This window comes from Tachypleus tridentatus, chromosome 9 (genome assembly GCF_004210375.1).
Source record: "Tachypleus tridentatus isolate NWPU-2018 chromosome 9, ASM421037v1, whole genome shotgun sequence".
Lineage (NCBI taxonomy): Eukaryota > Metazoa > Arthropoda > Merostomata > Xiphosura > Limulidae > Tachypleus > Tachypleus tridentatus.
The window spans coordinates 146,538,257-146,553,987 of NC_134833.1; the positions used below are offsets into that span (position 1 = coordinate 146,538,257).

General features: G+C 35.7%; 1 protein-coding gene across 9 annotated transcripts in view; it reads left to right on the forward strand.

Annotated features, from left to right (window-relative positions):
* LOC143226613 (5'-3' exonuclease PLD3-like) overlaps window positions 1–15,731 on the forward strand; it is a 52,785-nt gene that overhangs the window by 11,767 nt on the left and 25,287 nt on the right. For 5 of the 9 annotated variants that reach the window (XM_076457823.1, XM_076457814.1, XM_076457816.1 and 2 more), the window contains 3 exons: window positions 3,075–3,337; window positions 4,810–4,990; window positions 11,111–11,234. In XM_076457823.1, the coding sequence (XP_076313938.1) occupies window positions 3,075–3,337; window positions 4,810–4,990; window positions 11,111–11,234 (568 nt within the window). Of the gene's footprint in view, window positions 1–1,333; window positions 1,503–1,874; window positions 2,038–2,130; window positions 2,284–3,074; window positions 3,338–4,809; window positions 4,991–11,110; window positions 11,235–15,731 lie in introns of those variants that run through there. The other 4 variants (XM_076457822.1, XM_076457819.1, XM_076457818.1 and 1 more) reach the window with 4 other exon arrangements.

A 15,731-nucleotide genomic window follows, 5' to 3' on the forward strand; every position in this document is an offset into this window, starting at 1 on the left:
GACACAATCCCCTTCTGGCGGTGACATACTGATATTAATGTTGAGAAAGTTAATCTAGATTTATGATAACAGCTTGTCATATGAAACATAACCTCTTAGTCCAACCACTTAATCAGAAGCCTTCTTTGATCTTGAAAACGATTTAGTTCACGAGATTTTGGCAAAACTATTGCTAGTTATTTGCTAAACGTTTTTCTTCACATTCAATAATGATTTACTTTAAAAAAAATATTTTTTCTTATGAATTGTATATATTTTTTTCTTTTTTTCTTAATTCGTTTGGTGTGTATTAAGATTTATGTTATTGTATTTATTGACGCTTGTACACAGTGCTGATAGGGCACGGGTTATTATTGTTTGGCAAGTGATAAAACGTGAAATGTTTTTTTGTTTTGATTTCAGTTGTTGTATTTAATAAATTGTTTGACTTTAGCTGTAGCCGCTTTTTAAGTATTCTATTACAAATTTATCAATTACCATATTTCTTTCTTCGGCAATAATTATCTTTATTTCTAGATCTATTCTCGATGAATACGTTTGTTTGTTTTTTGAATTTCGCACAAAGCTACTAGAGGGCTATCTGTGCTAGCCGTCCCTAATTTAGCAGTGTAAGACTAGAGGGAAGGCAGTTAGTCATCACCACCCACCGCCAACTCTTGGGCTACTCTTTTACTAACGAATAATGAGATTAACCATCACATTATAACGCCCCCCACGGCTGAGAGAACGAGCATGTGTGAAAAGCCTAATTTGTTTTATAAGTTTGACATTCTTATTGTGATTAAGTCTGGCGATGTTTTCAGGTCCAGATTTATAATAATATATTGGTGATGTGATAAAAGACTTGCTGCAGTATGTGGTTAGCTGTTTTATTTGGCGATTTTTATGTGGCTGTGGTTAGGATGTTTGGCGCGACGGGGATGCGAACACGCGACCCTCAGATTACAAATCGCACGCCTTAACACGCTTGGCCATGCCGGGCCAACCGATAGGTACGATACGAATAATTTACACTAATTTATTTATTTTTTAAAACCCGATAATATAAATTACAGTTATCATGTATATTAATATTTTAAGTTACTGATACCGGATGGGGAAAAATATGAAGAAACAAACAATGAAAAAAAAAGCATATTACCGGATTAAGAGTTAATATTTTAACAAGTTATTGTAACATTAACCTTTGCTCTGTATTTATTTCTAACCAGTATACGATATTTTTAAGTGCAAACAATCTTGCATCAATAAATATAAATTAAACAAATTAAAATATTTGTATTTTTATCTGATATCAAATGAATAATAATTTTCAAAAATTAAAATATTAATTTTTTAAGCTACCGGCCATCTTGAAAAGGTGGTATGTTAATAACTTTATTACATCTGAAACTGGTTTTACTTTTATCAAAAATACTCTGTATAATTGAGATGCATCGGTATGTTACTTAGTGTTTTTGCAAACTTCTTGAATGCGGCTGTAGGGTATTGTAGCTCATCAGGTGAATAATATTAACGAAAAGTTAATATATGCTAAAGTGAAACAAAGCTGAAACACCATACAGTTGTAATTAATATAGTCTGATGTTAATATATATTTTATTTACTTAAATAAAATATGCTGGTACTATACATTTAGTAAAAGCTCCATAAATACAGTTCTTATAATCCATTTACTACATATTTTAAAAATAATATTTTTTCTTCTGAATGTCTGAAATGTTATAAATTGCATAGTCTAGTTAAAATATACATTAACATTATTATGATATTACCAATATTAATTAACAGTTCATTATGTGGAAATTGTACGATTTGTCTTACGTCATATTATTAGTAACTACAATAACTTAATACTAGAAAACCAAGGAGTAGGTGGCTGTATTTTACTTTTAGTTTCTGGTAATTCTTGTGGATACTGACTGAGATGGAAACGTTCTGGGCAATAACCTTTGTTTTGACAAGGCCTAGTACTAGTATTAAGAATCAGTGATTATATATGAGATGGTTAAGCACCTACTGTTTAAGGTGCTATATGTACGTATCACTGGATGGCTATACCATGATTGTTTTAATGTTCATAAAATTAACCTTTTATGCTATATAGCAGTGCTTTATGGGTAATAAACAAAAACATTAGTTTCACGATAATGGGGTCAGGTGTTAGAATCTAACCTGAGACAATCAATTTTCTTCTTTAGAGTAGTGTTTCTTGTGATGTGAAACTTGCAAGTTAATTTTATCCATTTTGATTGTACAATGGACCATGATTAGCAGAGAAAGGTGTGCTATATTTTCTACATGATCTAAGTTAAGTGGAATTGGTTACGATATTGTAGATTAGGTTTGGTTAATTTGGGTTAGTACGTGACACATTTAATTGGAACTAGTAAAACAACTGATATTAAAACAATTTTCCATATAGAGATGACAAAGTTACTTTCACAATTGTTGTGTAGTTGCTTTGAAATAACTGCTATGCATTTGGTTTACAAAATGATGCATTAATACTGCAATGATATATCTATTGTTTAAACTCTAGATAAACAGCTGCCACGTGCGACCAAGCACGCTCGTAACTTGTTTTCATGATAACATACATTGTAATAAAAACTTGTATAATTAACTATGCAGTTCAACAACGTAACTGTAAACTAGTAAATTCTGTGGTACATAGTCAGAAGTATAGATTGCATAATTGAAAAAAACGTGTAGTTTACTTTTGAATGTATGAATATTGGTCATATGTATAAGTGAAAACATTTGCTACACTACAAAAGTTAGCAGTGTATGAATGTTTCTTAATATTCTTGTTACAGAACCTTGGTAAATTTTTATAAAAATGTTTGTTGGAAATCTTTTCATTTAAGGGATAGTAGCTATGTAGAAAGAGGCTCGTATGTTAGGAGATGGAAGTGAGGTGTCTGTACAGTTAATATTTGAAATATATATGTATTATGTAATATTAAAACTGTGATTACATGCCCCTGTGTATCCTAGCAAGTAACTACAAACATTGGAAAAATGTATTGATTTATGTTGTAAAAATGCATGTTATGTATCTTTAATCTCAGCCAGTGATCAAGAGAACAGGAAAACTAGACACAGGCAAAGTTGAACTGCAGTTCTTTGATTCACACTACATGTTGAAAGAAGGAAAAGATGAAAAGAGGACTGGTTGGTTAAAGCCCTCCTGTGTTCCTCTTATCATTATCTTGATATTAACTCTCTTGGTGGTTCTCTTTCCTCTACTAGATCATGAGAAACATAACAGTAGTCCTATAGCAGGACTAAACCACTTAACATACTTAGGAAAAAGCTGTTCTAGTCTGTGTGTGTAAGTCATAACATTTTTAATCTGACTCTAATATTAAACTGTACAATTTATTGTATTATACTTGTATGTATTTACAATAATATGAGTAAGTGTGTGAGTCTACTTAATTATATAAAAACTTAATGGAGAATAGTACACAAACTGTAAACAGTTTGATAAATTTATGCCTTGTTTTATAATTAGTGTAATTGTTTTGGATAACCTGTTAAATAGGACTCAAAAAGTGTATGTTTACTCAAGAATTACTTTTGTATCACAGTCTTTCTTGGAGTGTTATGTTAAATGCTGAATCGGACTTTAATGTTGCCAGTTGATATTTTAATATGTGAATACATAATATATCTGTATATATTTTATAGTAGGCTGTGTTACTTAGTTGTGAGAGTAAACTTACTTTTAGTGCTTGTAATGTGAAAAGTAAAATATGTTAAGAAGGTCAATAAATTTCATCTTAATGTTTGTTTTCATTGTAATCTATAAAATGTAAATTAAAAGTTGAAGATGAGTTGGTGATTTAGTTTTATAGATGGCAATGTACATGTAAAATCTAGTATATATAAAGAGTGTAGTGATGTGTGCTTATTAGTTAATTTACTTATCCCATATCATTGAATTATAATATTCATATATTGCTCTGTGAATAATTAATGTTTGGTATTCCTAGATCATAGTAACATTTAGATTATAATATATGTATCAGAGACCTGCAACATGTTTGTGGCCAGATTAATGCATCTCTTTAAATACAGAATTTTAAGAATAATACAAAATAATTTTAATTACAGATGTTGAAATCTTTTTAAGTGTATTTGTCTTAGGACTAACATTAGTTAAGCCTTTATTAAGTATGACATATATTCAATTAAAAAAAAAACATAGTAACTTGTCCATGTTTTTCGCTTTAGTTTAGTTAGGACTAAATTTATTGTACTCAATATTATCAGTAAATATACTTATAATGTTATTCTATGATCTATTGTTAGACCTTTTTGAAAACTGTGTAAAGTTTTTAATAGTTTTTGTATAACATTTCTATAAAGTATATTTATAAACCACCTTGTTTACATTCTTTATAAGAAAGTGTATGTGCTTGTGCACCAAGATAGTAAGATATGCTTGTACTTTAAGGACGGACAAAATCTTAATGTTATTACAATAAGCATATGCTTGTATGTGTCTATGTAGCTTGAAAATTAAAAGTTACTAGAAAATTGACAAGAGCAAAATATTAAAGAGATACATGACTACTTCACAGTTTTGAAATTACACTCTAATATTATTTTGAAGTGAGACTCATTTTATGATTAGCTTATGTTTATTGTATTGGAAAAAAATGTAGAGAAGTGCTTTTGTGTGAATTATTTTTTGTGAAAAATGTTAAATACCAGGTTTAGTAGTTCTTGTTATATAATTTTATGATATCAGAGCAGTAATGGTATAATTTGTTCATGGTTGTTGATCACTTGTTTCAGTTTCCAACTTGTTGAAAGTATTCCAGAGAATCTAACATATACAAAAGGCTCACCTCTACATCCTTCTATCTTTGAAGGATGGCTTGATCTAATAAACAAAACTGAGAAATCTATCGATATTGCTTCCTTTTATTGGACGTTGCGAGGCGATGATGTTGTTCCTGACCCGACTGCATGGGAGGTAAAAACTGACTTCAGTAAACTCTAAAGCATTTCTAACATTTTGTGATTGAAGTGAAACGTGTATTCTAACTGTGGCTTGTTGTCCTCAGCCAAACTTAATATAGGAGGTTAAAGTTAGTAAAGGGATGGGTATTAACTTCTTAAACCTGATAGGATGCTGCCAGTGTACCCCAAAATCCCAATATACTCATCCAATTACACTTCAGTGTCTTTAGTGAAAAACTAATGCAAACCATGTTATTATCTATAAAATTAAGAAAATTTAAATTTCATAAGATATGGTAATAAGTATTAGGAAAATATGAAAATAATTCCAGCAGAAATCTAAAAACAATTATGGGTTTAAAGAGTTAAGGAAATTGAAGTAATAGGTGTAGTGGATATTTTAAAATATTTTTTTATAATAATGTAAAATCATTGTTTATTAAATGTTGAGTAATATTGAACCTTTCTTCGAATATTTATTGTTTAGAATATTTAAAGTGATATATACTATAAACCTATTTTAAAGTAGTAAACATTTAACTTTGATTTATTATTGAAAGAAAAACTTTCAACAGTTTCTATTAATGTTTATCTGATTGTGTTAACTCCATCTAGTAGATACTTCTCAGGTGAGGAATGCATAGCTTCATATAAAACTTAAAACCATTAAATAAAATAATTGTTATAACTCTATTTCAAAAATCATTCACTGAAAATTATTTTAAGATGGATATCTTTTCTAATTGTAAAACTTATTTTGTGTAATTTGTAATGAAGAATGAAATGAAAGTGAAATCTTTCACTCAATGTACAGTTAGCTCCAAAGAGACTTGCCTTTCAGAAATGCAGAGTTTTTAAAGTTCATAAGTGTTCATTTGCTGAGAAAATGTCATTCTATGAAAAAGGAATTAACAATTTGTATTTCTTATGTGCTTCTAGTTTAATTACAACAAGCCTTTGTTCTGACCATTTTAAGACTTTGTAACAAAATATTTGAACAGTTAGTGATGAACCACAGCGTACGATATAGCTAAAGACAAAAGTACAAATACTATTTGCTTGAACACATCATCATTTAGTTATATAAATGTAAAGTGAATAAAATTGTATGATAGGTGTAGGAAATTTGAATTCTAATGTGCACTTACCTCCACTCACAAAATTAGCTATTGTTATTCAGTGCTGCCCTCTGTATACAAACTTTTTCTATATGCATGCCACAACCCTTCTGCTCACCCCTATTGGAATTGAAAGATTTTAATGTTTCTCATGCAAATCATCATGTGTCACTTCTTCACCAGTAGGAGCATGACATACATGACACGTGTGACTCCCTCTGTACTACTCTGCCAAACTTTCACTTCTCATTTCGTAGTGCTTGTATTCAATTAGTTCCAGTCTCATTATTCTTTTACACCTCTTGATTTAGGTGGACTGTTTTTTTTCAATGTGAATTCCAAAGTTCATGCTATCATTTTGTATTTATCTGCTGGAAGATTGAATTTTACATGGGCTGGTCTTTGTCCTGGTTGTTCCTCCTGAACAGGATGAGCCTCTTAAGACTGATAAGGACTTGGATCGTCTGTTTATGTCTCCTGATTTTGCTTTACCTTCTCACCCCTGTCTGAGGAATCAGTTAAACTTAACAAGGTCTTTTTTTAGTTTTGTTTCTCATCTTTGGGAGGTTTTATACTTTGCTCCTATTTCTTATGAGCTACATCCTTTCTTACACCACGACCAATCATCCCACCCCTTTCTGGTTTTTTCCTCTTTCCCCTGATATTTGAGTTCATGCTGGTTACTTTGCATCTTAATTAAATGATAGAATTAGCATGTCTTGTTCCACATGGTCTTCAGATTAGTTCAAGCTTTCTTGTTCTTTGGAACTGTTAGTTCTCCACACTTTATAAGTTATGTGGTCTTCAATGACATCACTGGTCTCTTTCAGTTATGCCCATATGAGATCTCTTTGGTGTGCTCTTCATAACCTTTCTTTCCTCTTTTACTCCAGTTATCCTTCCTCTCACAATGCAAGATGATCTGCTTTGATGGTTAGACAAGACACATACATCAGTGGGTGTGCCATTTCCTCCCTTGTGTCTGGATCTATATCTTTTTATGGATGCATTCCTGCAGGACTGTGGTGCATGCTTCAGTCACCAAGAAACTTCTTCATTCAGGCAATTCTATGGTAATAGCACATATCAATCACCAAGGGAGAATGTGATCAAGGGATTTTCGTTTTCAAATATGGGATCTTTTATACTAGGCCCACACACACAACACATCTCTTTGTGTATCATGTACTGGATGCTTTCAATCTCATTGCAGGTAATCTTTTCCACTCTGGATGGATATATCTGACCAGAGTGGTCCTTAAATCCCCATGTTTTCATTTGGTGGATTCTTCCCAAGAGGATGTACTTGCGATGAGCCTCAGTTACAAATTACCTCTCTTTTGGTTCCTAGTCCTTCATTTTCAGACACTGGCAGTGCAGTCAATGCCTTCAGTCAAGATTGATCCCAGAATTATCTTTATGTTTATTCTGCTGTTTGATTGCTTCATTGGATTGTCTCTTTCATCTATACCACTCCTTGCTGGATTCTTCTGAATGCTCTTTATTAGCCAGATCAGCCATGGTTTCCATTGTTTACAGCAGCTGCTACTCTCCCCTCCTGTACCTCTTTTATTGTCTCCCTCCTACCTTTGTCAACATTAATTGCTGATCCTACATCTTCATGTCTTGCTTTTATCTGGGTCTTGGTGAGGAGATCCAGTTCTCTCATCAAGCTGCTTTCCTTTCATTTGGTACCATTTTCACTGATACACATCCATGGAAGGTATTCCAAAGATTGTCTACAACTCTGAGTTGTTAATTACCAGTCTACTGTGGCTTGTGTAGTGAAAATTCTTCTTTGTTTTTTTTTTACACAGGATCACAGTTTATCATATGGGTTTATGCAATATATTTTGTTTTTCCCAATAATGTAGAGTTCTTATTTTACCTGATTTTACCATGCTGATGTGTTCCTTCCAGGTGTGTTCTTATCCCAGCTTATCTATCCTTCTGGTTTGGGATGTTAATGTGGTATGTCATTAATTTTACCTCTGTTTAATCTAATTTCCTTGAGTTGCATATTTTGTCTTTCCCTTAAAATGTGTTTCCTTCTCCTCTTAGCATGTGAATGTCAGCGATCAGATTTGTTTGCTTTTTGGCATTTCACGTACACTTTATCACTCTACCTATCTTCTTCCTTATCTGGATTATTCCTTCCTCATAAAGACTTCAGTGTCTTAGGAGGGTAGTTCCTCCTTTTTGTTTATTTTTCTTCCTTCTTTTTTTATCTTTACCCTTGACTGAATCTGGATAGGCTTTTGTGTCCAATCAGGGGTCTTCATTGTTATATTGCCCATACACCTTCCCTTCATAGAACCCATTCCAGACTCTTTATTCCCTAGAAGTCATTTTCTCTTCATGATCTTTCATCTTCAACCCTTACTAATTGTATCCAATTTTTCATCTGATTGGCCTATTCCTCCTTGTCTGTTCTGAGGGTCTTCTTATCAGATTAAACACCTCATTGTTTTTCTCTCTTCTTGTCTTCATCATCTGTTAAAGGAAATTTTATGATCAGGTATGTGGACCATGTCCAATACATTTATCTTCCATTTCATATTGTAGTTTCTTTTTGTCAGGTTTGCATCTGATTAATTAGTTTCTATTCATGTTTTTTTTTCCTTGTAGGGACCTTTTCTTTATTAATCATTATATGAATTCTGCTCTGTGGCGAGTGGTGCATGATCAGGTGCTTTTTTTTAAACTCAAAATCAAAATGTATAGACTTGTTGACTTGTGTTTTGTATTCTATGGCTTCTCAGTGCTCACCTCTGAGATGAGGTGTTGCACGAGATCTCTTGTAGGTGGATTACCTCATGATGTTTTGCTTCATAAACATGCACATTCCAGACTGTACTATCCAAGGATTGCATAAGTAAAATAGAAGAGAATTGCTGCTCATTCCTGCCATACCTAGAGTGAATAACTCATTATGACTTCCTTTTCAAAATAAGGTTACATGGGAACCCATTGCACTGTCTCAGGAGATGGCATTCCTCCAGGCTTTTTGTAACATTTTCACCTCCTTTCTTTGAGTGAAGTATGGGAATTCCTACCACTTTCCAGTTCCAAACTGCTAGGGAGACATCCTGTTGAATGAGTTCCTCACAATACCCATTTAGTTACAGAGTAAGATATTGGTGTTCTGTGGGTATGGATAGTGTAATGCACTCTCCTTCACAACATATAATCGTTAAGGGATGTTATGTCTATAAAAATATGGCTTATCCCTTTGAGCAGGATTCCTCATCCTACTCCCATACAGACAGATGTCAGTACCTTGTGACTGGGTTTTGGATTTTGAGTACCACAGATTGTCATGAGTCTTCACACATATTTTGGGTTGTCTGTCTTTCTCTTTCACTTTTTTCTCTGTGTTTGTGGGTCACAGACATAGTATGTGGAATTTTTACAGTTCTATCCTTTTGGCTCTCCCTTTTCCTCGTTTAATACAGGGATGTTGTTGCTTTTTGCATGATTCCAGTAAGTTTCTGGTTGGGGAGTTGATTACATGCAATATGCATCTTTTTAATACCAGGTGTTGAATCCTTTGATCAGTAGCTCATTGCAAATACTTGTGATATAGCTGAGAGACAGTGTGATTCTCAATCCCCCAGTCTTTTGGGTTTGAACTGAAGATGGTATGATTCTCATTTTATCCCTCTGTGAGCCTTAGTTTCAGTAACATTGATTTTGGATGTAGTTGACTTACCAAGCATGGTCTGTCATGCCCTTCCTACCCACTGTACACCTAAGGACACATTCATACCTACTTTTATGTCATGGTATAGAGTTATTTTATGTGTTTTGGAACTTGACACTGACACTTGTCTCCCACTAAGATGTAATCCTCTTCTTTACTGCCCTTCCTCATATTTCATGGTGAGGCAAATAGTATACCTGGTTCAGAAGTGGTACTGTTCCCCTCTTTGGATCCTTGGATCTGAAAATCTCATTTCTAGGGGTATCCTTTCTATGTATTGTTTTGGTGGTGGGGGTTACTTCTGTCATTCCCTGACACCTGTCCCTTCTCCCATGTAGTGTGAGATTCTAATTAATCTTTTGTGAGAGGTAAGTACCATATCAGAAGTTATAATTTTTTGTATACTGAAAATGTATTTTCAATAGTTACTTACCTTCACTCACACTTGCTACCCTTCCTTCCCACTTTAATCCAGTGCTTACGTCTTCTGCCAAACTTTGAACTGATCGTTTAGTAGAAGAGTATAGAGGGAGTCACATGCATTGCATTATGATGATGTCCTGCTGCTATTGGTGGTGAAATGACACATAATGATTTGCATGAAAGATATTTTGGAACCTCTCAATTACAGTAGAGGGGAGTGGACAGAAGACTTGTGGCATGCATACAGAAATAGTTTGTGTGTAGAGGGCAGCACTAAACAAGATAGCTAATTTTGTGAGAGGTGTAAGTAGCTATTTGAAATAAATTCTCAGTATAGGAAAATAATAACTAATTGAAGGTTTAAATTGTAGAATCCACCAGAGGAACAGCAATAAGTTTATGGACTTACAAGGCTACAATCCAGGATTTAATATCTGTTTGCACAGCAGATGCTGGATAAAAAATATCAGAATAAAATATATTACTTAAAAGCGGTTTAATTGAAACTGATTTTTTAAACAGAAAATGAAAGTTTTTAATCAATAATTAAAAAAAATAAAGTTTTAAGATAAAAAGAAGTATCCTTAATATTTTTTTAGAAAACATTTTTTCATCAACATTTTTGAACATTTCACAGTCTGTAAAAGTCCAGAAAGGGGTAATCAAGTTTTAAAAAATATATATTTTAAGGTCAAAAGGAGATACTGTTAAATAGGTTTTAACCAAGATTCATACAGTTTGGTTAAGTATTTCTACTGTGAAAAAAAGAAAGGGTCAAAGGATAACATTGGTACACCCCTTCTTCCTTGTACAGAATGGGTTAATTTAATATTTCAGGATATTGTCGTTTCAGAGATACAGCTTTGATGATGATGTTATCCTTTTATAGGGTGAACGTGTTTTTCAAGAACTTCTTCGTGCCGGAAGCACAAGGAACATTAGTATTAGGATTGCCCAAAACAAGCCATCAAAATATCAACCAAATAAAGATACTGAATATTTAGCAAGGAAAGGTAACTGTGGAAGGTTTAGTTGTCATAAACTTGTAGTCTCATGTTTGTGAAAGTTAACTAAAACTATTGTTAGTTCAAACATCTTTCATTGAAACAAAAGTGTTATTATATAATAATGTTTTAGTAATATGTCTAACTGTTCATAGAAGATGAGAAAAAAAAGTTGTGTGTGGCAATCTGACAGTTAAAAACAGTCCGATTAAAATGATATGTATAGCTTTTCATGTAAAATAAGGAAAAGTGTAGAAATTCCTTGGTCAGTTAACAGTCTTACTGACAGAATACAAATTAATTGATGTGAAAAAAACTGTTCACGTTTGCCCAACAGTTAATGTTGTCATTGATAAAGTATATACAACTGTTCACATTTGTCCAACAGTTAATGGTGTTCACAGAGTACATACAACTGTTTGCATTTGTCCAACAATTTTTTTGGATTTTGTTTCTCATGTATGAGAAGTTTTATACCTTGCTCCTATTTCTTATGAGCCACATCCTTTCTTACACCACAACCAATCATCCCACCCCTTTCTGGTTTTTTCCCCTTTCCCCTGATATTTGAGTTCATGCTTGTCACTTTTCATCTTAATTAAATGATAGAATTAGCATGTCTTGTCCCACATGGACTTCAGATTAGTTCAAGCTTTCCTACCATTGCCCCCTCAGTGTGGATACCTGTACATGGTGATGGAACCTCCCAGGGAAGGTTCTGTTCTTTCTGGTTACCACCTCTGGGATCTAAACATCCACCTGCATGTTTGCTATGCGTGGTGACCCGTGAAGGGGAGGAGAGGATCCTGGTGGTTGAGGGGCCCAACCCTAATACACCACTTTGGCCTTGAATTCCTGCAGACAGGCAACCTTTGGGTGGCCCCTTTTGTGTCAGTCAGCTGGTCCACTTGGGCTAAAGTTAACCAACAACCAGTGTTGGAAGTTCTCAGTGGGTGTTGTGGACATGTGTCTGATGCTGGTGTTTGGGTATAGTGCTTACGAAACCTTGGTGTTGCTGCATTATCCCTGCATGACATTGTAGTGCGTCCCCTCGTAGGGCTTCATGGTGGGTGGGGTCAGTGGGTACCGAAATTTTTCTTTTTTCCTATGGATCCTCCTTCAAAAAAATTAAATAAATTAGTGAAAAAACAGTCAATAGGTAAGTGACCACATCTTGAAGACTCTGAACAGCGATCTTCAACATCTGTAACACACATACCTCATTTTCTTATATTACATTCTCTTTCAGAAAAACCTTTAGGGCAATTGTCCCCCTTTTTTATTCAGAAGGGACAAGAGGGTCTCCACTGTCAGTAAAGAAGCTTTGATCTGGAGACATATTAGTTGAAACATCCACAACCCACCACAGTGAACTCCTCTTGAATTCAACATCAATTGGGGATATATCTATTGAGGTTACCCCTCATGCTACCTTGAATTAATCACGAGGAGTTATTGTTGAGAGGGATTTGAAAAACGTCCCCAAGTCAGAGATTCTCGCTGGTCTCTCCACTCAAGGAGTTTCTGCAGTGAGGCGCATCTCCACTCGCAAAGATGGAGTTACACTGCCAACAAATACCCTCGTTTTGACATTTGGCATCATCACGTGCACCTGCCACCATCAAGGCAGGTTATCTGAATTGCAGGGTATGGCCATACATTCTGAACCCTCTCCGATGTTTCCAATGTCAGGGATTTGGCCACTCAAAGACATCATGTTGTGGTTCCCTGACATGTTCTCGTTGTGGTGGCAAGAACCACAATGCCTATGAGTGTGAAACAGACCCACATTGTGTCAATTGCAATGGTTCTCATCCTTCCTACTTTCGTTTTTGCCCAAAATGGTTGGAGGAAAAAGAGGTGCAGCATTTGAAAACGACTCATAACATTAGTTATCCTGAGGCTTGGAAATTGCTGTCCGCCACTTCTGATTGGACATATGCTGCTGCACTATGTTCCACCACTACAATGGGAATGCAAACAGATCTCTCTGTGCCTCCAAGAGAATCATTCTCAAAGCAAATGAAAAGCCTTTTGACCTCCATGGTTAAAAAAGTTGATGAATCAACTTCTACACCCATCTCCCATACATTCCAACAAACCACATGATCCACATCTTTTGGTTCCAGGTACAGGCATTTCTTCAGATACATCTTTTTCTCCCACCCCAAGTTGCAAATCAATCATTCGTTCACGTCTTCAGTCACTGGAATCCCCTTTCAACAACAAAGACCTGCCCAATCAACCCAGGGCAGAATCCATGGAGGTCGATAGACCTTCCTCGAATAAGGAAAGTAAGGAAAAAAGATATGGTCGTAAACAGAAGGGTTCTCCAGCCAATTCACCTACACGTCATTAAAAATGGCCACCTTAATACAATGGAACTGTAGAGGTTTACGTTCTGATCTGAATGATATCAAAACACTGATTGCTTCCCACCATCCTGTATGTCTTTCCTTACAAGAAACATTTCTAAAACCTGCTGATACAGTCACCTTTCAGAAATTTTCTCTATACAGAAATTACAGGCTGTGTGATGGATGAGAACATGGAGGGGTGCCACTATTGGTTGATCAGCATGTGCCCACCCTGTCTTTGTCACTCAACACACCCCTGGAGGCTGTAGCCATCCATGTTTCCTTGGGTCAAACCATCACTGTTTGTTCTCTCTACCTGTCACCTGGAGAGACATATGATCAATCAGACCTTCATGCTCTCGTTGAACAGTTGCTGTCTTCCTCTCTAGAGTGTGTGCTCTCTGATCGCAACCTTCCTCTTTTCAATACTGGTTCTTCTACTTATTTTCATGCACCTAGTCAGTCCTTTACTGCTATTTCTTGGTTTGCTCCCCTTCATTATTCTCACATTTTTCATGGAGGATTGACAATAATCCACGAGGCAGTGATCATTCTCCTGTATTTTTGAGAGAGACTGGCTGTGGTCAATGCCACCTTACCCACGTGCCCCAGTGGAAGGTGGATCAGGCAGACTGGTCCACTTTCACTGCTTTCACAGAACTTGATCCTGCCATCGTCTGTCAGCCATCAATAGACGACTGTGTGGCAGCAGTAACTGACTGTATTATACAAGCAGCTGCTCATTGTATTCCTAAAATCTTGACACGTTTTCCACTATATCCTCGTCCATGGTGGAAACCTGCCTACCACATGGCACGGAAGGCTCAAAAACGGGCCTGGGATACTCTCCGTTGATATTCCACATTTTCAAACTTCATTGCTTTCCAGCAGGCCCGTGCACATGCTAGGTTGGTAAGATGTCAAAGCCAGAAAGAATCTTGGATAAAGTTCACAACTGGCATATCTTCTACCACCAGTTCCAAAGTCATATGGGACTAGATTTGAAAGGTCTGTGGGCAATATAATTCTGCCTCACTCTTGCTCTCTAATGACCAGGAAGTAGCTGATACCTGGAGAATCACCAATACTCTAGGTGAAAGCTTTTGCCAGGTATCTAGCACTTCTGCTTCATTCTCCACCTTCTTAGCCATCAAGTTTCAAGCAGAATGATTACCTCTTTCCTTTCAAGCTGGTTGTCTCTACGACTATAATCGTCCCTTTACACTGGTGGAACGTAAACTTGCTCTTTATTGGTCTGGCAGCACATCAGTTGGACCTGATGATGTACACTATGAAAAGCTGCACATCTATCTCCTGCTTCTCTTGGTATTCTTCTGATTGTTTTCAACCAGATCTGGCAGGAGAGTGTTTCCTTATGTCTGGTGCCAGGCTATTATCTTACCTTTCTCTAAGCTTGGGAAAGATCCCAAGATTCCTTCAAACTGCCGTTCAATTGCTTTGACAAGGTGTCTTTGTAAGACCTTAGAGAGGATGGATAATGCTCGTCTTGTTTAGTTCATCGTATATAACATCCTCCTTTTGCCCACCCAGTGTGGGTTCCAATGACAGCACTCCACCATGGACCACCGAATTAGACTTGAAATGTCAATCAGAGAAACCTTTCTCAAACGACAACATCTTGTATCAATATTCTTTGACATTGAGAAGGCTTATGACACAATATGGAGGTATGGCATTTTGCGAGACCTCTATATATACTCTTCAAAAAAAGAAATGCAAAAGGCAAAATTTGAGACATATTGTTGACAAGTTTATTCTGGGTAGTTCTGTATGACATGTGTGAAACTTTGCACATTCACTGCTGAACATCCAAAGTCTGCAAAGGCGAAGTCCACGCTCACCAGTTGAAGTTTAACGTTACTCAACGTCAATAAAGAGTATGCCCCCCATGAGCATCAATAACTGCTTGGCATCTCCTGCCCATGGAAGCGATGAGATGACGAATCACATCCTGTGGAATGGCTGTCCACTCAGCCTGCAAAGCTGCTGCAAGCTGAGGTAGAGTCTGCGGTTGAGGTTGTTGCCGTCGCAGACGTTGGTCCAACTCGTCCCAAAGATGTTTGATGGGGTTTAAATCTGGTGATCTGGAGTGCCAGGGAAGAATGTTGATGTTATGGTGTCTCAAGAA